Source organism: Lagopus leucura, unplaced genomic scaffold, assembly GCF_019238085.1.
Source record: "Lagopus leucura isolate 7727_CA_CO unplaced genomic scaffold, USGS_WTPT01 Super-Scaffold_100027, whole genome shotgun sequence".
NCBI classification, from domain to species: Eukaryota; Metazoa; Chordata; class Aves; order Galliformes; family Phasianidae; genus Lagopus; species Lagopus leucura.
In genome coordinates this window covers 5216001-5240056 of record NW_024962278.1, presented here as the reverse complement: position 1 = coordinate 5240056, position 24056 = coordinate 5216001, and the positions used below count along the sequence as shown (strand labels likewise).

Sequence of the window (24056 nt, the reverse complement as noted above, 5' to 3'; positions counted from 1 at the left end):
TTTGCTTTCAGACTAGTTTCCTGTTCCTCTGTGTAACCATATGGAAAGAAAATTGAACCAATTGCTTTGTTTATGGCATAACTAAATGACATATGTGCTACATCATTCATTGGCTCTATAAGAAGTAATAAGGTCACAGAAAAAGCCGGAGCAGTCTGACCTTATTTTCCTTCAGGTCTGGCTACATTAACACACTTACTGGAAGAGGAGATACTAATGATCCAGCCAGTACTTATCAGGACAAAATTAGTAATGATATACAATCCTCATGGTTTTACAGTAAGGAGCTCCAGTCCTAACAGAAGTCCTGGTAATGCCCTGCTTTAATGTCCAAGTGAAATCTGTGTATGTGACCCTCCAAAACAGCTTAGCATTAAAAAATATCTCAAAACCTGACCCAGAACCAGCTCCGAATGTTCAGTGTTTATATATTAATGCAGCGAGATACTGAAGCCCTCAGTGCAGTTCTGAAGGATTGATCATGTGGAAATCTGTTGAGACAGGTCAAAAATCGGAAAACGGGGATTTTTTTTCAAAGTTCTAATGATGCAGAGCTGCATAATAATCTCCCTGTGAACCATAAACATAATAAAAGCTGAGGCCATTTCTAACATAATCTCTATCAGCAAGATGCCAGCGCTTTTCCAGATTTCCTAACGGGTCCCTGCTAATTCCATGCCAAAACTAGCAGTGGATTTCTTCCTTTTAATCTCCCCTAATGCCTTATTCGATTATTGTCACTGCTCTCCGACCGCGCACCGTCCCTTCAAACCCTAATTCCCCCACCGAGGCGGTCACATCGGGCTGAGCGGCGGCGGAACCGGAGGGCGCGCACAGCCACAGCCACCCCCACTCGCCCAGCACGGACAGAGCGCGGCCGGGGACCGCGGGGACGGGGCCGAACCAGCCGGGCTCCGCGTCCTCACCCGGCGGAGCCGCCGGCCGAGAGAGGAAGGATGAGAGCCCAAACTTGCTCCAGGTGACGGATCCGAGGGCACCTGAGCGTCCTCGCGCAGACCTGAGGCATGGCTTTGCTCATCGCTTGGGTCTGCGTCGCTGTGAGGTGAGTGAACGCATCGCCCCGGACCCCAAAGCATCCCCTCAACGCGGAGCGGCCAGCGAGGGGTCACCGGGCCGCCTCTCCTGCCCTGCTCTCCCCGACGGGCGCGGGTCTGGCGGGTGGGCTGAAACGGGACGCTGACGGCGGAACTCGCCTCTCCCCGCAGCATCGAGAAGGCGCTGGGGGGCCAAGGCGACGGGGGGGACCTCTACTCGGAAAACATCACTCGCATCCTCGACAAGCTGTTGGACGGCTACGACAACAGGCTCCGGCCGGGATTTGGAGGTAGAAGGGGAAACTCCCGCCCCGTCGGGGCGGTGGGGGAGCGCGTCGGCTCCCGGGCATCGGGCCGCTCCCGGGCTGGCGGAGGGTCGCGGCCCGGACACAGCGGGGTGGTGGAGGGGGGGGGGAAGAGGTGGGGATGAAAACCGGGATGCGGAGCAAAGTTCCCGTGCCTCGGCAGCCCGCAGCCTCCTGCTCGGGGCCCGGCCCCGCTCCGCTCCGCGCCCGACTCGTCTCGGTGTCCCGCAGGTGCCGTGACAGAAGTCAAAACGGACATCTACGTGACCAGCTTTGGGCCGGTGTCCGACGTGGAGATGGTAAGGGCCCCGCACGCTGTCCCTGCTCTCCTTTCCCGGGATTCATTACGGTGGCATCTGAGCTGTCCGTCATTAGAGCAGATTACGAGCTTTAATCTTCTTGACAATCCCTATGGCCAGGCAGGGTGCTTTGGCTGGAGCTGCATATAGCTATTTCCCCAGTGCCAGTCACCCGGTGCAGCCCCGTGGCCCCGGATGAAGCTGGGCATCGAGGGCAGCGCTCACCTCCTCTGAAGCACACGGAGAGCTTAAAGATGCCTCCTGAACCTTATGAACAGCTAACACGGAGGTTGGCTAGGAGGCCGCGTGGTAGGAGATCTCCTGCCATGCAGCTGCAGATGTAGTGCTGTTTGTGACAGCTGCTCCTCATCACGCTGGGAGCCCCAAAATTCAGGCAGCTGCAGACTTGGGTAAACTCCACAGATTATGGCAGCAGCTCCCAGGGAAAGGGTGAACCATCACCACTGTCTTCCTGGAAATGGACTGCAGTCACTACTTTTGTTTTTGTACCCTTCCTCCAATACCTGCTCAACAAAGGCAGTGTTCCACTGTGTGACCCTAAAGGCACCCAAAACTTTTTCTACCTCTCTTCATAAGTCAGTCTAGGAGAAAGCATAGAGAAAGTGTGCTTTCATTCATATCTGCCTCCTGCCAAGGTTTAGCTCAATTTTCTGAATTACTTTCTCAGGTAATTCCTTTCTGAATGGTTGGGACAATATTAAGCATCCTTGAGAATATCTAACATAAACGTGTCAGCATAATGTTACTGTAATTAATATTTTCCTCATCAGTCCTTTCTTCATGACTATGCAAAATAAGCTGCAACAGAGGCCACGATTATGTGCTTTTGTTCCTGGCCGCTAAATATTAATAGTTTGTTTTCACACTTTGAAAGGATACAAAAGTAGATATTTGTATTTCTCTTTGGACGTCAACTTCAGTCACTTTGAATTAAATTATTTTCTATGAGAGGACTATGGGATTATTTTTTTTTTTTTACATCAAGTTATCTGTTCTCTGGTTAATTTGCAACTCCTCTAGAACAATAACAAAGAAGTGTGATATTTTTCTTATGAACTCTTCCTTCCTTCCTTCCTTCCTTCCTTCCTTCCTTCCTTCCTTCCTTCCTTCCTTCCTTCCTTCCTTCCTTCCTTCCTTCCTTCCTTCCTTCCTTCCTTCCTTCCTTCCTTCCTTTTTTTTCAGTTACTTAATAGTAGTAATAGATTAGATCTAATAATAGATTAGGTCTCTAAGCAGTACATTAAAAGCCATTAATGTGTGTTAGGGTCTTTCATGGAGTTACTCTATATACAGCAGCTTAGGATTGCTGACCCTCACATATAATTCATCTATTTATTTTCCATAGGAATACACAATGGATGTCTTCTTCCGGCAGACGTGGACTGATGAGAGGTTGAAGTTTGGTGGGCCAACAGAAATTTTGAGATTGAACAATTTAATGGTCAGTAAAATATGGACACCAGACACGTTTTTTAGAAATGGAAAAAAATCAATTGCTCATAATATGACAACTCCTAACAAACTTTTCAGAATTATGCAGAATGGAACTATTCTTTACACAATGAGGTGAGAGCTTTTTCTTCTGCTTTTAGTTGACCTTTGCTTTGTTTTTCATTCATTCAACAGTTTTCCGGCATACCATTCATTTTTGACTGTCATCTACTTCAATGTTTTCTAGACTAACCATTAATGCTGACTGTCCTATGCGACTGGTGAACTTCCCAATGGATGGACATGCTTGCCCTTTGAAGTTTGGAAGCTGTATGTTTTTCTATATTCTTCAATTTCATATAGTAATACAGTTGGTCTCCATGTCTCCGTGTACATGAGATCAGAAGTGAGATCCCAGGACACTGAAAGTCTTTATTAAGTTTTTACACTAGAATCTTACTCTTTGCTCTAAAGCTTGGACAATTCTTAGGCATATGGATATGTTCTCTGAAGGATGACTGTAACAAATTATTAGTACTCAAATTTGTTCCTTTAACAAGTCATAAAATCTGTAGTACATTTATTAAAGTCTAATTTTATAAATTGAAAACATTTAGACGATCTGTAGCAATCAATGCATGTATTTAATAGCAAATTAAAAGCAAAAGTTCGTACCTTTCAGTTCCCATCTCAGCCATTCTCTGCATTCTCTTAGTACTTTTTGTTTTTTTCATTTGGTCATTCATGCTAAATTTACTGGAGTAGGGTGCAAATTTCTATGGATATTGGATGAGTGGGATCATGCTACTTCTGTTTTTTTTTTAATAGCTTATAAATCATATCATTTTTATTGGTATTTTTTCCTTGTGTAACTCAGATGCTTACCCAAAAAGTGAAATAATTTATACATGGAAAAAAGGACCTCTGCATTCTGTAGAAGTACCACAGGAGTCTTCCAGTCTCCTCCAGTATGATCTCATAGGACAAACTGTATCTAGCGAAACAATTAAATCTAACACAGGTAAGATGTAGCCATAGAGGCACTACTGACTACATAAACCATCTTGAAAACAGATTACAGACTTTTTCATTCAGTTTATAATTGCATTACTGTAATTGCCTTTTGTTATTTTTAAGACTAAAATCCTTGCAAAGAGTTTAGCTGTGGTCTCCTAGAAGACTCGCATTAAGAATTCCCCTGGCCTCCCCCTCCCAGCAAAAACAATATGTAAAAATTAATATTCTTCTCTGCTTCCCATAGGTCACTTTACCTTTGTTGTCGATTTATTTTGATTATACACTTGAAAGCTTATCAGTACTTTCCTTAGGACACAGTATGTTGAATTTAAGCCAATAATGTTTATTCATACATTGCCAAAATAATGCTGACATACTTGTCTCCTAACAGGTGAATATGTAATCATGACAGTTTATTTCCACTTACAAAGGAAGATGGGATACTTCATGATACAGATATATACTCCTTGCATTATGACAGTCATTCTTTCTCAGGTCTCTTTTTGGATTAACAAGGAGTCTGTTCCAGCCAGAACAGTCTTTGGTATGCTGCATTAAGGTCTTTGAACACCTCAACGTCATACATACCATTCATTCATCACTTTCATTGCTTGTTTGTTTTAGGTGAATATTCACTTCAGCTGCTCTATTTCCATCTCCAAAGGAAAATAGGCTACTATCTCATTCAGACATACATTCCATGCATCATGACTGTAGTCCTGTCTCAAGTTGTGTTTTGGATCAACAAAGAATCTGTTCCAGCAAGAACCGTGGCTGGTACTCATGTTTTGTTTCCTTTGTCATTCGCTTCATCACTATATTCAATCCACTGCATTCATCAGCTACAGTAATCTAGTGGGCATTAGCCTTTAAACTGGAAAAGACAGAAAGCACTTTCCATTGAACAAAAGCATATACTAAAAATTAAACCAAATGATATTTAATCTTCTCACCAGAGTCAAAACTATTTATACAGAATGTTTATTTAGCCAAACTAAATACCTTTGTTTAAGCAAAAGGGCCAGTTTAAAAATGTGGAGGTAAGCATCCTTTCTGCATCGTACTGCAAGTACCTGAATTGTTAAGATTTTTCAGTTTTGCTTTTATGTTCTAAAACTGTGACAAAACTGAACAACATTATATTTTTATGAAGCACACCTTCTTAAAATATAGGTTTGAAAGAAATTAATGGTAGAAAAATAACAATAATGTGACCAAACCAATATCTCAGAGAAAATCACTTAGCAAATCTACTTACCTCCAGATTGGAGGCCAGTTATCTTTTGCAGATAACATTGTAGTAAGATAAATTAATGTTCATAAGCATCTATTCTTTACAGATGAAATATAGGAAAAAGATATTATTGTGCTCTTTATCATAGTGACATTGGAAAGAACAGCAGATAGGCAATACAAGATTCCTTATTTTGTGTGGAGGTTCTGTATGTAGGTATGCTTATACATATACAAGTATATGTATCTTTTTGTAAAGCATGGTGTTATCAGACATTACTTCGTGTAGGAAGCATGGTTATTTGAGGCCAGGTTCTACGTATGACCTGTTAAGTATTAAATGCTTTGAACCATATAACAATGGCTGTTTCACATTTTTAGGTACCTTTATGTAATCTTTTTTTTAGTTTGGCAAAACGTTATCTTATTTTGCACAGATCCATGGCCAGCTTCTACCCTCCTACTAGAAATTTTGAATTTTTAATGTATTATCTAGTTATTAAGCTTTATTTGTAACTTCTCAGATACAGAAAGCTTTAAATTAATTTTAAAGAAAAAGTAGCATTTCAGTATTTGCATTATGTACCAGATTTTTCAAAATGGAAAGACAATCATCAGTTACACACTTTACCAACTGTAATGTGGCATTCTGTTTGATAAAGGAGTTTTCCACAGTACAGACAATTTCATCAAAATTCACATTGAGAATGTTCTTATCTATATCTCTAATAGAAAAGGAGTCCTATTCCTAAGTTTAAATTCCTGCTGTAGAAGGTTTTCATTCAGACACAGAAAATATCTTTTTTTTATTATTATTAACTAGCATATAGGCAGATCTTAATCTAATCATGCATCATATTGAAAAGTTCATTCTGGACGTCTGAAATTGAAATTTATCTCAGCATAGTTGCACTTAGGTTATTAGATGAGTCTGGCAGACTTGGGAGAAGTAGATATCCTACATATTTTTATATATCTTCTATTTGCATTTCATTAAAACATGTTAAGTAGTGACATTGAGAATTACTTGATCTCAGACAGCTGGCAAGCTACATCATGTGAGAGAGTTGCAAAAAAATCCTGAGAATAATCAAGTCACCCTGCAGTATGCAATGACACTGCATCCTTTCCACTCAGTATCATTCATAGCATATTGATTCATCATTGCAACATGACATGATAACACCTTTTACTTTCCCACCTACCCTTTTCCAACTGCAGAAAGGAGCAGAGGAGGGTATTCTCCTGCTTACTGTCTTTACCTGTATTTTTCAGATTCAAGCAGGCATAATTATAAGTAAACATGAGTCACAGAGGCTTGTATGTTTTAACAGATGAGTTTGCACTTGTATCAGGGAGCAGTGGGAAGTAAGTATACTTCCCACATGATTCATGCTGTACATTCCAAAACAGAAAAAATAAGCTCATGATAGACGTGAAGAATACTTATGGGGCTCACAAACTATATGATCACATTTTTTGTGTGTGAAAATACATAAGAAGTTTTAGAGAAGTGCATTTTCCCATCATTTCATATTTGTAACTATGGGAGCATTCAAATCGATACACTGCTAGTGAATCTTTCAAAATGTATTCAGAAATTAAAGATCACTGTACAGAAGACCAAACTCTTATTATTAGAAATAGGCTTACATTATTATTAGAATATTAGGCTCACAGCCCACCACTGATTTTAATGCAAAAATCCAATGGATTCAGTGAGAGTTCTGTAAGCCACAATCTGTCTTATGCAACAATGGGAGATAGGGAGGATCATAACTGCTAGAAAATCATGTCATGTTAATTTACGTTGCTGTCAAACATTCCACTTAGGAACTCATCAAGTAAAGAATTTTTCTGAGCCTGAGCCTGGGTTTTGTTATAGCCATGCTTTATTGCAATTCTAAGAAGCTGCAACTTGTAGCATGTAGTTATCCTAACTTCCAGTCTGCTTAATGTATTAAAGAAGTGTATTTTTAGATACTCGAGTCACTAAACATGAATTACGTAAGAATACGAAATACTTAAGACTTGTTAGTTACTTGAACAGTGATTTTATATGTTATCTATGTACGTACATAAACACACACAGATACATACAGATGAATTTAAGTACAACAGGGATGAAGCAAAATTCTAATGCCTGTTTTCTCTCTTATTTTCAAGGAATTACCACAGTTCTAACAATGACCACTTTAAGCATCAGCGCACGCCATTCTTTGCCCAAGGTGTCCTATGCTACTGCTATGGATTGGTTCATAGCTGTGTGCTTTGCCTTTGTCTTCTCTGCACTTATTGAGTTTGCAGCTGTCAACTACTTTACCAATCTTCAGACTCAGAGAGCAATGAGGAAGGCAGCAAGGGCAGCAGCACTGGCAGCAGCACTATCAGCAGCAACTGTACCGGCAGAGGACGAGATTGTCTCGGTAATTGCTTGCTTTTCTGATAATAAATATCATATAGGGACAGACAGCTGAAGTGGTGAATGTGAAACCATATTAAAAAGTGATCTTAACCTGAAACAAATTATGTAACTAGATCATGCCTATTTATCAAAGACGTGGTTCTTTTTTTCAGAAAATGAAAATACTTCATTTATTCAGACTGTTTATTTAAATCTAGAGAGATGTTTATTTGGTAATATGTATAAGGAGTGACACTGGACTGCTACCCATAATACTTTCCTTGAGCAGTGCTGTAGGCATTGTGGCCAGGCAGCTGTGTTATTCCCTTGAGTAAGTCTGCAGAATCTGTGGGACACTGTACAGTGCAACCAATGTGTGCATAGGCCAGATGATCACAGGATCACTGTAGTATCCTGGCATATACCATAAGTGGGTCATCTGGAAGAAGATAAATTATACTTTACATAAACTTGGCATCTGTTACTTTCATAAAATCTGTGTTGGAGGAAGGTTGGGGAAATAAAAAATATGAAAGTGTAAACGTAAAGTTTAGGGATAGATTTCAGTACATGTGACAGATAAGAAAGCTTTCTAGTACTGAAAAACTTATGTCAGAATTGCTTGTAAATAATATTTGTTACATTTTAGGATAAGTACTTAATGTTGTCTCGCAATGTATCTGTACTGCCCTTCTGTTTGCAGAATCAGTTTTACCACCACCACATTACCCACTTTGAGAGGAATAACAGAATTTGAATGACCCCTCCAAAACCATTGGGTCTGCAAGTTTAGTAGGAGACTAGAAGCACACCAGGGTAACAGGGTAACACTATTCCACTCACGTGATCATTTTTCCACATTTTCTCATAACTGTTACATGTGTAACATTTTGGTACATTTAAAGTGTTAAATGTATAATTAATAAGTTCCATATAATACCAAAATCAGAGTTACAAAGCATCTTGCTACTGGTCCTCATTGGAGCTAATCATAGAATGTCCTCCGAGCATCTCTGTGGCTCTTTGGATTCATTCCAAGAGCTCTGTGTCTTTCATGTGCTGGGGGCCCAACGCCTGGATGCAGTACACCAGAGGACTTGTAAGGGCATAGCAGAAGGGAGCAATCCCATCCGTCGCCCTGCTGCCACCTCTAGTGATGTAGCCCAAGGTACTGTTGGTCCTCCAGGCTGCAAGCTCTGGTTCACATCCAGCTTTTCATTTGCCAGTCCTTTTCCATTGGGCTGCTTTCAAAGAGTTCTTCTTCTCCCAGTCAGTATTTGTATCTGGGACTGCCTTAAGCAAAATAGAGCACCTTTCATTTGGCCTTGTTGAACCTCATTAGGTTCACACGGTCCGTCCCATTTATCAAGCTTATCCATGTTCCTTTGGGTGGTGTTCCTTCCATCTCTGTAGTTAAGGAAAAGAATAAAGGCCACGCCAGACCCACACTGGCCAATTGGCAGGGAAGTATTGAGCTTGTAAAACCATAGGACTGTTGATTAATACTTTTTTTTTTTTTTTTTAATATTAAAAATAGAAATTGAAAAGATGTGTAAGACATAACAAGAAAACAAAAAATGCATTTTATTTTCATTAAATGTGTAAATGGTAGAAGAATCAAATCTTCATATATTTTAATTCTGAACTACGGATTTTGTTTTTAATTCACCATTACATAAAGGAAACATAAAAGAAAGTAAAAAAAAAAAAAAAAAAAAAAAAAGAGGTGGTCAGATGTAAGTGTTCACAGATTCTTGCACTGATACCTCACTGACAGCAGAAAAGCAAAGCTGATTTAGTTTTGTCAATATTTGCAACTTTCAAATCTTCTTTTATTTTAACCAGTAAACAAAAGCTTTATAATTATATTAAAACTTCACAAAATAAACAAAAAAAAAAAAAAAAAGAAAAAAAAGAGAGAGAAAAAGAGAGCACATGTTTGCTGATGTTTACATTAGAACATGCTTTCCCCCACCCGTGGTACCGTATTTGATTGAAAAGTACTCTGGATTGAGTGAGCAGAATACTGTAGCTATAGAATGGTACAGAATGAGAAGAACAGTGTTAAGACCAAAGGAACTCTAAATTATACTAACACTGCAATTTTATTTTTTGATAACTTTTTTTTTTTTTGTATGACAAGATATCATAAAAGTTGCTAAAGAGATAACCTTATGTAGAATGAGGAAAATACTGATAATATCTACATAAAGGAGATGGTTGACAGCTTTTCCTATACACACTTTCTTATTCGAGTTAATTATGTTGTGGTTTCCTCAAAGAAAATAAAAGCTGCATTTGTTCTGTTAATATACCTGCTTAGTAATATGAAAACTTGGTTTGAGGTGCTCTGCATGCGCTACTGCTGATGCATTTGCCCCACCAAACCTCCCAGATCTCTAATAGACAACTGTTTCAAAACCAACCCTCTACATATGCCCAGATATATTCCTAATGACTGCAGTTGTTCCACAGTCTGTGGATGAGATTTAGTGTTTTCTATACCATTGCAGACAATACAAAGCACAATTTTAAAAAGAGCTATTGAGCAAGTTAATAAAAATAAATAAATGGTAAGAGCTCACGTTTCTTTATCAAGGATATCATCCAAAAAAAAATCACAGAGCTAAACTGAAGACACAACTTCCCAACTTTATAAATATTTCCTTGTTGGTTTTTCCAAATTAAAGCAAACAAAAAATGGAATATTAAAAACATCTAGCAAGCACGTTGCAACCATTTCCTCAAAAAATTATTTCCAATTAGCTAATAACACAGAGATTTAGAAGAGTAAAACCAGCAATGCTAAGGTCTTAGGTAAACTTAGTCTCTAAGGCAGTCCACACTATCCACAAAATGGTATAGTGCTACTCTTGGTCAGAGCTCAAATTATCTAGAATGGTAATTTTTAAGTGTTATTAAGTCCAACACATTTTTCTTAAAGGCCCAGTTCTCTCTGAGAATCCCCACTGCATTAGAAGAAAAATCAAGGAAATCATAAAAATGATGAGTACTTAACAATGGAGGAAAGAAGATACAGTCAAAATGGTTTCCAGAAGACTTCAGCTAGTTAACACTATTGGATTTCCAAGGTTTCATTTCAGAAAGGCATGGTGGGAAAAAGGACTAATTACATGATAACAGGCTTCAAAAAACATCTATGTAATTACTCATACTCCTGTTTGAGATGAAGGCAAATGGGAAAGAGTTTCTCTGTATTGTCACATAGATGAACATCCTATGCTCTCAGTAATCTAATTTCAGCTGAAACAGACTTGAACTAGCTGATTTGAGTGCTAACAATGTAGTAAGCACAGGCTGATTGCATGAGTGTATGTCTGCTTCCTTAAGGATCATCATCCTGCACTGAACTCTATTCCTTTATAGCTATATTACTGATCTTCAAACTGTTTAAGTAAGGCACACAACTTAATATTCCATTCTTACTGTAGGTTTAGGAGCTGTTTCAGAGGTCCTGAATTTCACTTAGACGTTTCCTCATCTCTGCCTTTTCCATTTGTTTGCCCCTACGTTCTTTCTTCACTTTTCTTTCTACAATGCACAGTTCTCATTCTTTATCCTTTGCATAATTTATCCTGCCTTTCCTGCACCTCTTATTATCTCTTCTCCTTCTCTCTTCCAATTCACTAGATAAAATATATTAAAATCCATATCTTACACATTTCAAATCATTGTAACTTATTGTCTGCTCCATATATTTAAAAAAAAAATTAAAAATTAAGATCTTTCCCTTCAGACATGCTCTGGGCTCTAGTACCTTACTTTCCCCCTAGCCTGTGATTTATTTACTTATTTGCTTGTTCTTCTCCACAGAGTAGTGAAGTTTTCCATCCACTTACAATGCTAGTATTTTTATTTGCCTTTCATTTTCGGAATGTGTGAAAGGTGTCAGGATTTTAGATACATGGAGGGTCATTTGGAGGATGAAGAATAATGAACAATGAGTCAAATATGCTTCTTGTCTTCTGTATTTATAGATATCAGATGATATTTTACACTGAGAAAATTTCTGAAAAATGTAAAGAATTAATTAGTTTTGGGGAATCCAGAGGTGAAAGTAGAAAAGTGAGATGTTCTTATTAGGAAACATTCACTGCTGCAAAACTGCCATTGCAACTCTTCTACTTGTAGCAGTAGTAGGAGCAAGGATGTATATGTTTTATACATGATATTGTCTAAAATTGCCTGAAATATGGCTAAAGACATTGTGGTGGGAATATCTGCACCCTCTCTGAACTAGTTCTTTCTACATCTTCTACTATTTCAGGTAGGGCAGGCATAGAGAAAAAATTTTCATGCAAATGAAAATAAGAATTTATAAAACTGTTGGAAGCTTTAGTTGCTTTCAGTGAAGGCCTGAACTCACCAAGATAAAGTATCTACAGAACATATTCAGTTTTTTGTTTGTTTGTTTGTTTGTGTTTTTGGTTTTAAATGCCAAATTAAATGTGTTTCCTGCAAAAAAAAAAAAAAAAAAAAAAAAAGTATTTCAAAATGCTATCCAAAAACCTTCTTGAATCTACTTAAATCTGTTCAAAATCTTGCTTTATTCAAATAACAACTCGTTTTCTCAGGTTTTTATTAAATCCCCCCAGAAACTGTACATTCAGAAAATAACGATGGCAGAAGACAAAATTCTGCTCTATTTTTCTAATGAAGTAGGAGAAATTCTCGTAAAGTTTCTGGAATAGAGTGGTTGCAGTGAGAGTTACAGTGCTGTGACTGCTTGCCCTGTTAACTGATGACAGCCCAGCATGCCTGTTCTGGTTCTAGGCAAGCCACTCTATTTACCTCAGTTAACTGAGAGCAGAATTTGGCTTGCACTCTCTGTCAGCTGCAGGCAATCCTTGTGTGAAATACAAAACTATGGGTGTTCCACTCCAAAATATGATGGCAACAAGCTGGGTGATCATCTGGACCCTGACAGAAGCCTCCTTTTATTCATATGGTGATGACAAGCTTGCTCTAGCTTGTCAAAACCAATTTTTTTTTTAAATGTATATATATGTACATAAAGCATTTTGGCATTTGGTTTTTAATTCATTTCAAATATATCTTTCTTACATTAATCATATTGATTCGTTATTATGTCTTTCTTTATCTAGTAATTCTCTAGTTCTAGGAGTTGCAGGGCAAGGGTAATTGGTGATACTGGTTGGAGTGCACCATTTGAAGTAATGATTTGCAAGATGTTCAGGGAGCACCCAGGACAGGGAGAAAATACTGTAGATTAAAAGAAAGCTTTTCCATGTACGACACTACATGTAACAGACAAAAGGTTGTTACAGGGTTGTTTGATTATGTTTGTTTTCTAAAAGGCCCACTGTTTTAACAGAAAACAGCACAGAACAGTGAAATGCTGCTGGCAGAGCTTTCCTGTCCCTACACATTGCCCTGTACCTCTTTTCCAAAATAACATGGCTTGAGCAGGAGAGGACTCTCATTCTCTTTAACAACCCTGCCCAACTGCAGAGCAGCCATATGTCATTTCTGTATAGAGGATTTAGTTTTATATAATTATGTCAGAATACAGTGAGTATGTTTAATGAGAACTGTAGTACAGTTGAAAGGAGAGCACTTCTATTCAGATTATCAACAACCCTTTATGAAATCATCCTAGAAAATCTACATGCATTAAAAGCCTTATCTGAGAACATGGCACTTTCCATCAAATTAAAGAGACCGTTCTGCTTCTGCGCAACTGTAGGGTATCAAGTAGGCTATTTAAAACAAGAAACAACTTGCAATTGTATTGACTTTTTGTCATCTTTACAAGGAAAGTAGATGCGGATTGATAGGTTCCACCAAAATTAAATACTTATCTGATTGGAAGAGCAAATGCAGTGCACAAGGAAGGTTGAGAAGAAGCTGAAGTCGTATGTAAAAAAATACAGATGGAAAATTTGTTTCCTTGGCTTTAGATATTTTTGCTCAGTGTTGAACTTTAATCCCTTTTTATTGCAGGGGGTTGGTGAAAAAAAGTAAGTCAAATAACAGAAGGATAAAAGCTCTGTAGTGCTGTTTGTACTGCAGACTGGCAGAATTTTCATTCCTTTCTCCTTACTTCCAATTCAGACTCCCACTAAACATCAGGGATTGCTCTAGACTGACACTGATAAGTTAAAGAGTCCAAACATGATGGCATATTTAAATTCAACATAAATATATATTTTGACAGAGGCTCTGTGCTAATTATGAGTTTTATGATGTTCTATGTCTAAATTTTAGGAAGAGACTCTGCTATGGTACAATCATATTGAAATGAGTAATGAAGTAACACTCTTCCCCTAACCACGTTCACCTGAGGCTTAGACTATAATTTTAGAGACATGAGTTTCAGCCTCTGCAGGTTAAGGAAGAATTTGAACATGGCTTTACCATGCTCCAGTTGATTGATTTAGCCCTTTTACCAGGGTAAAGCACAAAGAAAAAACAATTTTGTGGTGGCTAATTACTCATAATATGCCTAAGAAAGAAAATTTAGAATGCCTAAAGAGATGCCTGAATCTAGGGACTATTAATGATGCCTAAACTACATTCAGCTGTTAAGCATGCAGAATGCTGTTTACAAATGTTTATAACACACATTTTTTTAATCATATCCCACAAAAGAGATATGTAAAGGAGTATCTAAATTATGGGTTATAACAAATCTCTGACATGACATGGGCACATGACATGTCACATGACAGTAAATATGGAGGTACCTTAATGCATGCCCAAAAAAAGATCTTATATAATGTAGTGAACTTCCCTGCTGCAAGGTGCTGCATATAGATCATTCAGCAACTAAGCAGAGGTTTTACAGATCATGCTGCTGTATGTTAGAAGCAAGTCTGAGAAGGATTTAGGGAGATAAACTGTGCTTAACTTGCTCTTTGGGAGCTATGTTACTAGTATGTGATTTCATGTACGTAATATGAATCACTGAAATTACTGAAACTGCATCTGCTGAGATGGTGAGAGAGGCAGGAGGGAAAAATATGCAGTTTAGTTTTCTGCCTTGTACAGACATGGAGCTTGGATCCTAGGGTTTTTATCTTTTTTTGTTGTTGTTGTTGTTTTTTTCTATTGTGATGCCAGCAAAATTCAATAGTCCTAATCCAATAAATTTCAAAGAAAAGGAGAGTTGTTCTTTTTTTCTAAGCATTCAGAGTTTATTCTATGAAAACTCTTTCTTAGTGCATGGTAGTCACAGCAGAAAGGGATGTAAGTGCAGAAAAGAGAGAAGTAAGGGCATACATATGTTTAAAATAGTCAGTATTCACGTACATATGTATGATATTCCACTGCTAGACCCTATGCTAAACTCTAAGTAAGAATACACATCTGCAGTATAAACAAAAGAGAACAGCAGAGAAGTAAAAATATACATATTTTAGAACTATCTTTAGAGCATTCACCACAATTAGCATCTATAGAAAAGAGAAAAAAAATGCATTTAGTCTAAAGTTATATATGCTGTATTTTTTATATCTAGAAGCAGAACAATTTACTTAGAGCCTCCTAAGATGTTCTGAGCACGAGCAAATTCTAGTGATATTGATGAGAGCTGTGAGAGATCAGCAACATCTTTACAGCCAAGGATACTTTGTGAGTTTTTTAGGGCATCAGGTAGCTGAGTTGCAAAACCTCAGTAGAATCTGGACAATACCTTACTAGATTGTATGCCTACCAATCTCTGTCCAGTTTTATGGTACCTCACATTAAGCATCAATTTTGTAAGCTGTGCTGTGTCACTAGGCAGTCATATTCAGTGACAAGTTCAATTGCCTGATGGGGCTAGCATTCTGTGTAAGTGCAAGAGTACTCTTCTGTATCAAGTTTCAATAAATGAATAAAAATGCTTTCTTTTATTATGATCCAGTGTGCCATGTCTCAGGCTTCCTGTTCTTGCTTATGCTGTTTGTAAAACAGTCTTCACTATTTGAGTGACTGTGTGCAAAACAGGAACTGGAATAGAGCACTCATTTCTGCTCTTTGTATTTTGTGTTTTCCAAATTGTCACAGTGTCATTGTAGGTAGGATTTGTTGTCAAACGGAACAGTGAAATCTAAAAATAGTAGACAAATTGTTGCAGCTGCTGTTCAGAAGGCAAATGCTGTAAGAAACGATGCTATCTCTTCCTGCTTGCCTCTTCCTCTTGGTTTAATAGTAAATTCTCATGAAAAGTATGGGTTGTTCTACATCAGTAACTGGTTTGCTGACACTTGCCAAATTGAGAAACATGTTAATTACTCTTTTCAGATAAATTGAGGCTTCTGTATCTTGGGTTGTGGTAGACAAGAAAATAGTCTTGACCCTTATTTTCTGGACTTGCACAGATCATGTTATGTAAGAAATTACTTAGGAACCTTCTTAATAGTTTATAGAAGCGCTTGAAGAGCATGGCCAAAAATAAATAAATGAATAAATGAAAACAACTGTGGCATTACTGAAGCAGTAAAAATCCTTTCTGAATAATGAAATAAATTATTTTAGTTAGTTAGTGAGAAGTTATTAATATCACTCAATTGATAAAAATGCACTGAAGCAGGCATATAATCAGCCAGTGCTCTCCCCAGATTCTGAGGACGTAAGCTGACTTCAGATATTCCCTCCTATCTACTCTGAAATCATCCAGTGAAATCATATCAAGCACATAAAATTTAATAAATAAATAGAATTATGACCAGGGCTACTCTTTTTTAAGTGCCTATCCAAAGGATCACAATGGTTTCACTACTTCTGGATTCTAAAATATGTTCAATATTCAACATAATCCACTGACCCTGTGCTACGCCTGCTCTGCCAACTATTTTAACTCCATCACATCAGCACAGTAACTTCTGATTCATGCCTGAGTGATCCAGAGCAGAATTTCACCCTCTTATTTCAGAATATTGCAGATGAGAAGGTCTATGGTTCTCTTTTGAGAAATCAGTCCTTCTCCATAGAAGGTCAAGCTATCTTGCAGCAAAGCGAAAAACAAGCTACCTTACAACTCCCACAGCTGAGTTCAACATAGGGCATACAAGCAAAATGGAACAGCAACTTGACTGAAAAGCAGTGGCCCAGGCTCAGTCAGCCTGTATATAGAGTGGGATTATTATGATGATTAGCGCAAGTGGAAATGGATAACCCTCTTTCTGTTTTTGTGACACATCTGTAGATCATCCTCCATTTAAAGCTGTTACTTGCTATATAACTGGGAAATATAAAAACAAATATCTGCATTCCAGAGAGGTGCAAACCCAGAAGAGGACATTTTAATCTGTAGTGCAAGGGGGAGGGCTATAGCAAGTAAAAAGAGGTAATAGGTAAAAGATATACGTATATACAAAAATACCTAAAAAACAAACAAACAAACAAACAAACAAAGAAACAAAAATCTTTGCCTTTTATGTAGACTAAATTCAGCTGTAAGGAATCCATCCTCCCTAATCTCTGCAGATACTGGTCCATCCATCCCTGAGGAGAACTTAGCATTACATTATAGCAGTGTTAACTTCTTCTCACAATCTGGCACTAATACTGTTAAAAGGATAATATCTGATAATGCTCATCTTTTATCTAGATATTCTGCCCAAGTACATGTGTAGGCAGTCTATTTCAGAAAATGTTTCTTTTCCTTCTACTAACCCCATCATTTATCTGACTAAAATCTGTTTCCCTGCACGGATATCCTACAGGATCAACCCCTAAAATGCTGACAATAATTTCAGTGAATGACTGTAATTAAATCACTCAGAAACAATTACTTTGCAGACTTTGATGTGCTATCTTGAACCACCTGAACATTACTATTCTGCTTAAATTTACTTACACACTGTTGTACTGTGTATTATTTACACTGCCTAAAATTTTCCTCATCAACTTCATTCAGTCATCTATGAAGGCTGCTTTGAAAGTAATATCTCCTATTTTATTATGTTAGACCACAACATCAGAGGCAGATGTTCATGGGATGACAGTAGATGTTGAACGTTCCCACCTACCAGTATTCCACTACATTTTGTTGCTGTGTGACAGATGGCAACGGAAGGGCAGTCTGACAAAATGGCATCTGACACGGAAGTGCATATGGAGCACAGGTGTGGAATTGAATTCCCCCATGTGGAAGAAATGGCACCCAATGACCCTTACCAAATATTTTTGGAGTCCAAACAGTGAATGTGAGTTCAGTGAAGTGGTGGATGGTGCGTATCAGCAGTTGCAACAGTGACATGAAACATAAGCCAAGTTCTGGATGGCCATGCACAGCTGTCACACCACAAAATGAAGAGGGTCTGAATCACCTCATCTATGCAAACCGACAGATTACAACCAAAGAACTTCTTATGGAGCTGAATATTGACTAATATATTGGAAACGATGGTGGAAACCTTGCAATATTGCAAAGTTTATGTCAGGTGGGTCCCATGAATGTTCACAAAGGAGCAGAACCTGGATCATATCATTATTGGTGACTAAACACGATGTCACCTCTATGAACTGGAGTCAAAATGGCAGTGTGGGGTGTAGCAACATGTGAATTCTTCATTGAAGAAAAGTTCAGGACACAGTTCTCAGTTCATGAGGTAACATGCATGGTAAAGCCATATTCAGAACAGATAACCTTCCTGGATTTTCTGGAACCTGGGTTAAGCATCAACTCTGATCACTACATCATGATGCTGACTAAGCTGAAGGTTTGAAATTCCAAAGTCAGGCCTGAGAAGAAGACAACATTGCTCTTGCAGTACAATAATACCGGGCCCCAGTGTGAAGAGTGTAGAGCACATTGTCAGTCTTGGCTGGACTGTTGTACAACACATAGAGCATATAGTCTGGATTCGGTGTGCCTTCCATTTTCCATCTGAGACAATGAAAGACTGCATGGGCAACAGTATTCTAGGAATGAAGCCATCATCAAAGCTGTGAAACAGTGGGCAATCTCCGCTGGTGCTGATTTTTACAAGTGTGGCTTTCAGGCTTGTGTTCATTGCTGGCAAAAATGCATTGCTAATGGTGACTGTGTTGAAAAATAGTCTTCTGTAGCTGAAAATTTGTTCTGTCAAATAGTACTGTCTTCTTTGTGTCTGTTGCAGCTTCCATGGAAATAAATAGGGGGCATTACTTTTGGAGCAACTTACATACTCCTGCTGACAAAAAGCTTATTCAAACCCAGGCTTATTCAAACCCAGGAATAACCGTTTACGTTACACAGTATTATTCATCAGCAATCTGGGAATAAGTTTTGCCAACTTTTGTTGATTTAACTTCCGACATCAACTCAACCAAAATGTTACACTGCTTGTAAGAATCTAAGGAATTGATACTGCTCCCTATTGTCAGAAGACCTGAGTACTTCATACAAAAACAATAAAAAACAATATGATGCTTTAAGAATTCTTGTGCATTTTCTCAGCCATCAGTAAAGTCTTACGGTTACTAAAAAGGAGAAAGCTCTGACCTCTAAGCTCTTGTAAAACTCTTTTAAACTGCAACAGGGAAGATTTAGGTTAGATATTAGGAGGAAGTTTTTCACTCAGAGGGTGGTGAAGCACTGAAACAGGTTGCCCAAGAAGGTTGTGGATGCCCAATCCCTGCAGACATCCAAGGCCAGGCTGGTTGTGGCTCTGGGCAGCCTGGTCTGGTGGTTGGTGACCCTATGTGTGGCAGGGAGGTTGAATCTAAGTGATCTTTGAGGTCCTTTTCAACCCAGGTCATTCTATGATTCTATGATCATAGGAAAAAAATGGCAAGTTGGTCCCCAGATAAAACAGCTGTACATAATGAACACACATGTCAGCCTAGCAACTAAGAGGTAAATTCTAAGAACTGTTATACAACTCTCTGAAGAATAATTGGACTTTGCTATGAGTACTTCACAAAATACACAAAAAATTTTTACTATAAAATAAAAATAGTCCCCTAACAGTTAGGATGAGTATTCGTCTTCTGCTCTATGAGTAATAGATAGAAGAGAAAAGTAACAAGCAGAAAACCTAAGATTTCTGAAGCCACAAATCAACTCTCTCTTTTTTCTCCTCAGCATTCTGACTCCAATTGTAACCTGAAGAAGCGAGTAAACTCCGTAACATCTCAGGCAGATCAGTCTCCTGAAGCAAGCATAATATCAAACAGTGCATCCCAGTGTCAACCTGTGTCTGCTCCTCCACCAGCCCCCCCAGCACCACCACCAGTTGGAGGCACAAGTAAAATAGACCAATATTCTAGGATCCTCTTTCCAGTGGCGTTTGCGGGATTCAACCTGGTATACTGGGTTGTCTACCTTTCAAAAGACACTATGGAAGTGAGTATAGAAATTTCAGAATAATAATGATACGCTTGTAATGTATAAATGTAACATGTTTAGTTTGCCAGTATTATTTAAATCGTTCATTTGCTGATGCAACTTCAGTTGATCAGTACTTTCTAAGTAAAGTTTATATTACCTTTCTCTAAAAAAGAACAGTCACTTCCACTAAAATGTAGAAAGCCTATTCGAAAGTGAGAAATGTAAACCCTTCTATACTATGACAGAACACAGAACGAGGAAAATTATGCAAGACGATGTATGACACCATTCTCAGCAACACATCAATCTTAAATCTCCCATTTTTTCATCTTCCTGTCTGCAACAGGGAATGGTAAAATTAACTGTTGCAACAATGCAGCAAGAGATTAATATCAAAAGGAAAACATTAATATCTGCTAAGATATTAAGACAGTTGCAACATGCAATTTGTGAATTCAGAGTCCTTGTTTTTACATTTTTTAAAACCAATTTTTCCTCTTTCTCCTTATAATGGAACCATTTTATGCCAATAAAGCTGCTAAATTCCTTGCTTAAGCTTGTCTGAATCTAGCTGAGAATTACTGAGTCTTCAGATATCTGTGAAGTGTAGAAAAGTTGTGTATCCTGAAGACTGAGCATTTCTGGTACAGTCACTGATTAGCTTGTGCTTTCAAGCAGTTATTAAACTTCTAGTCTTTAATGTTTTAATTCTTCATTTTTTCATTTTTGTCTAAACACAACTAATGGGGCCCCATCTCTTTGTTGAAAAACGTATATTCATTTGCTTTGTTTGTTGCCATAGAGTTTTTGAATCTCAGTGTACACTGCAGTCAAAATGACTGGTACACTTAGCTTTATTTAGGACAGCTACAGAGATAATGATGGCAATCGGACGGTACTGAAAGCACAAAGTCCCTGTATCAATAATAACAGGGGCTAGCAATCTGATATAAGCAGTGTGCAAGTTTAACATTCATTTCCTAAACTAGAGGTAAAGAAGGCCAAGGGAAATCTCTTGGACAGCCAGAAGATACTGCAGTTCAAAGTAACAAGATGGTGCTGATCAGCTAATGGATGGCATCTCGACACTACTTGAAGCAGAGGCTACTAGCCCCTAATTTCACTGATTTTTGCTACTAGTGTGATTTGGAAAATGCTATCTCTCTAAGAGGGACTGTGCTGCCAAGCAGCTTATGTGAAATCAGGAGGGCAGGAAGATAGGAGGCACTGTCTCTTGCAAATGTTCCTGCAGATGTCTCTCTCAAGAGGTCACAGCTGCTACCTCCTGGCCACTCAAAATCTGTCCAATGCTAAATTTAGTATTTGTGCCAGAGATACTGATCCTGCTATTAAAACATTGACTAAGTGTGCACATTACTTATATCAATCAGAGAAGGAAAATATAATAAAGCTCTCGTATATTCATTACAGCTTCTGTTTAGAGGCCAGCTTCTTAGCTTGTGTAGCTTCCATAACCTCAGTGATTTCCTTCAACCATTTTGGATATAGAAATGCCTGGAACATAGTTGCCATTTTCCCTTGTTAGCGATGAAATATTTATATTTACCTTGTATATTAATAGTTATACCAGAACTAGGCTTCTAAAAGACCTCAGAGAACTAAGACCTACAGCTGAATGTAGATACTTCTACAATCCCACTTTCACAAGCTCACTAACCTGCTCAGAAATGCAATGACTCTTATAGAATGACAGAAATCCAGCAACAAGATTTAGAGAACAGAACAGTATTAACAGCTAGGGTGATTTAAGTGGTGAAGAATTAAACAGTTACATAAACCATCGCTCAAGTTCTTCATGAATTACATTTTCCTGTTACTGTGCTCAGCTGTAACTGATATAATCATGATATACCTTGGTAAGTTTTTAATTTGATGCACTTTATCCTTTTACCAGTTCTTACTTTCATGGAAAACCAAGATTGTTTTTGCTTAAAAAAAAAACAAAAAAAAAAAAACAAACAAACCAACTTCTAAAAAAGTAAGCCTTTCTATTCAAACAGAGGAGAAAAGTTAGGTGAGTGAACCATGGCATTCTTAAAAGCCACTCGAACTCCAGTCACAGTCTCAAGCCAAAAAGATTAGTATTGATAAGGTATTACTCAGTTATGAAATATGACTCTTTGAGAAGAGTGTATTTTGTGAAATATTTCAGGTATACTAGCAATTTTTTCTTTTTGAGTCACTAATTAGAGCTCATTTGGCTTCTGTTTAAAAAACAAATAGAAAAATATCGAATCAGTTCACCAAAATAAACAAATTTCCTGTGCAGAAATATTGACAGATGTTTAATAATGGCAGCAGGGCTGTCCCATTTATTATATGAAAAATTAAAGCATTAAAATTACTCTAAGAGGAATTACTACTCCCTGACTACATAAGGTCAGTTTGTAATTAATTTGTATGAAAGGTTTAAGGATGTGACATCCATGGAAAATGAAATACACATGTTTCTATGGCATGTGTTTCTCTGTATCTGCCATCCAGAGAAAGCTCTACATAGGAACAAGCAATACATATTTGTCCAGATTATCCAAATAGCGAAGCTCCTGAAGGGAGAAAAAAAACCAAACAGTCCAGCAATAAAGGAAGAAGCTATTCTTTTTATTTTGTCACACATACACTTTTTTACTATTTATTTCTTAAATCTTGATTGGTCTTAGAGCTGAACACTAGTTTATAACAGTGATTTTGACAGGCGAATTGCATGCTTGCTCTATTTTAATAATTTTAAAACATACCTGAATTAGAATGTAAGGCATGTCCTTTTAATTATAAGTCTTGGTCTGTTTGTCACGTCATTCATAATGCATGCACTGTTCTTGCATCTCCTTACATGTATCCTTCCTAAAGTAACCTGTCCCAATGTTTTATATTCATCATACTATGTTACAGTTTTTAACGTAATAAAACACAGAATGACGTCTGTGTTCAGCTCATGATGTTAAAGCTTTAATGATAAACAACAGAAAAACAGGCAGAGAGGCCAGCTTTTATGACTGGGGACAGAAGGTAAAATGGAATTGAATGTGGTAAATGTGCTGATTCCCAGACAAAAGCTGAACACACAGAGCACAGTATCATGGCAGAAAATCAGTTATGTAGCAGGTTGAAGATGAAATACCAGTGATGAACGGTCAAGTGGGAAGAAAGAAGGACAGACAAACAAGAGCTTGTGAAGTACCTAATGCAAATTATGCGTTATGCTTCAGTTTGAACACTAGAAAAATGACGTTCAGTAGGAAGCAGTCATTACTATATGTACGTACAATTAAGCTTTGATGATACAGTTAACGAGCATCAGATTCTGAGAAGATTCTCCCTTATAATGTAGTTCTTTTTTAAACCTGTTGAGACAGCCACAAGTCAGGCGATGTTGTTGGTTACTTACACTGTTGACAAATGACAGCTTAAACTTCTCTCTTAAATCTTCCTCCAGTTTTTTGAACCTACTGCAATGCACCTCCGAAACAATCATCAGACCAACTGAAGAACAGCAGTGCTTAAAAGAAATCACTGAAGGTCTTCTGGAGTTAAAATAACTTCAAAGGAAACAAGCGCTCTCAGTTTTCAAACACTGAGCACTCATACTGGATATCACCTGGAAACAAACACTGGACAAATAAAAAAAGATTGAAACTGCACAGAGTTCCAACAAAATTTTGATTTCTTACGGTGATTCTAATATAGAATTTATTGTTAAATTATTTCGTTCAGTGGTCAAAGAAAACATTTGTATTTCTTGTAGTTCTGTTACAAATAATTGAATGTTTACATTGATACAAAATATCAATAATAGAATTATTTCTCCTAAATGCAGTGAGGATTACTCAAGGAAACCACATTCAGAACTCATATGAATTAGCATTCTTTCACTGAAATGCAAGGACCCACACTAATGTGCAGTCAAAATTGGCCCCAAAATAATGCTAAAAAAAATCCCATGAAAGGGATTTGAAGGCCCATGGCATTGTTGTAACATTTTCATAG

The 24056-nt window shown here is 37.9% G+C and overlaps 1 protein-coding gene across 1 annotated transcript; it reads left to right on the top strand.

Annotated features, from left to right (window-relative positions):
• The first annotated feature begins 1025 nt into the window (after nt 1-1025).
• Nucleotides 1026-23564, top strand: GABRA6 (gamma-aminobutyric acid type A receptor subunit alpha6). The gene is made up of 10 exons (XM_042880700.1): nt 1026-1063; nt 1227-1345; nt 1592-1659; nt 3026-3246; nt 3359-3441; nt 3989-4132; nt 4520-4672; nt 7528-7787; nt 19803-20063; nt 23506-23564. Exons 1-10 carry the CDS (start codon nt 1026-1028, stop codon nt 23554-23556), a joined length of 1398 nt encoding a protein of 465 aa, XP_042736634.1. The 3' UTR covers nt 23557-23564.
• The last annotated feature ends 492 nt before the right edge of the window (nt 23565-24056 follow it).

Coding starts and splice junctions, on each gene's coding strand:
- GABRA6 (XM_042880700.1), top strand. CDS start 1,026: ATGGCTTTGCTCATCGCTTGGGTCTGCGTCGCTGTGAG. Junction 1,064..1,226: donor TGGGTCTGCGTCGCTGTGAG/GTGAGTGAACGC, acceptor CTCTCCCCGCAG/CATCGAGAAGGCGCTGGGGG. Junction 7,788..19,802: donor CAGAGGACGAGATTGTCTCG/GTAATTGCTTGC, acceptor TTTTCTCCTCAG/CATTCTGACTCCAATTGTAA.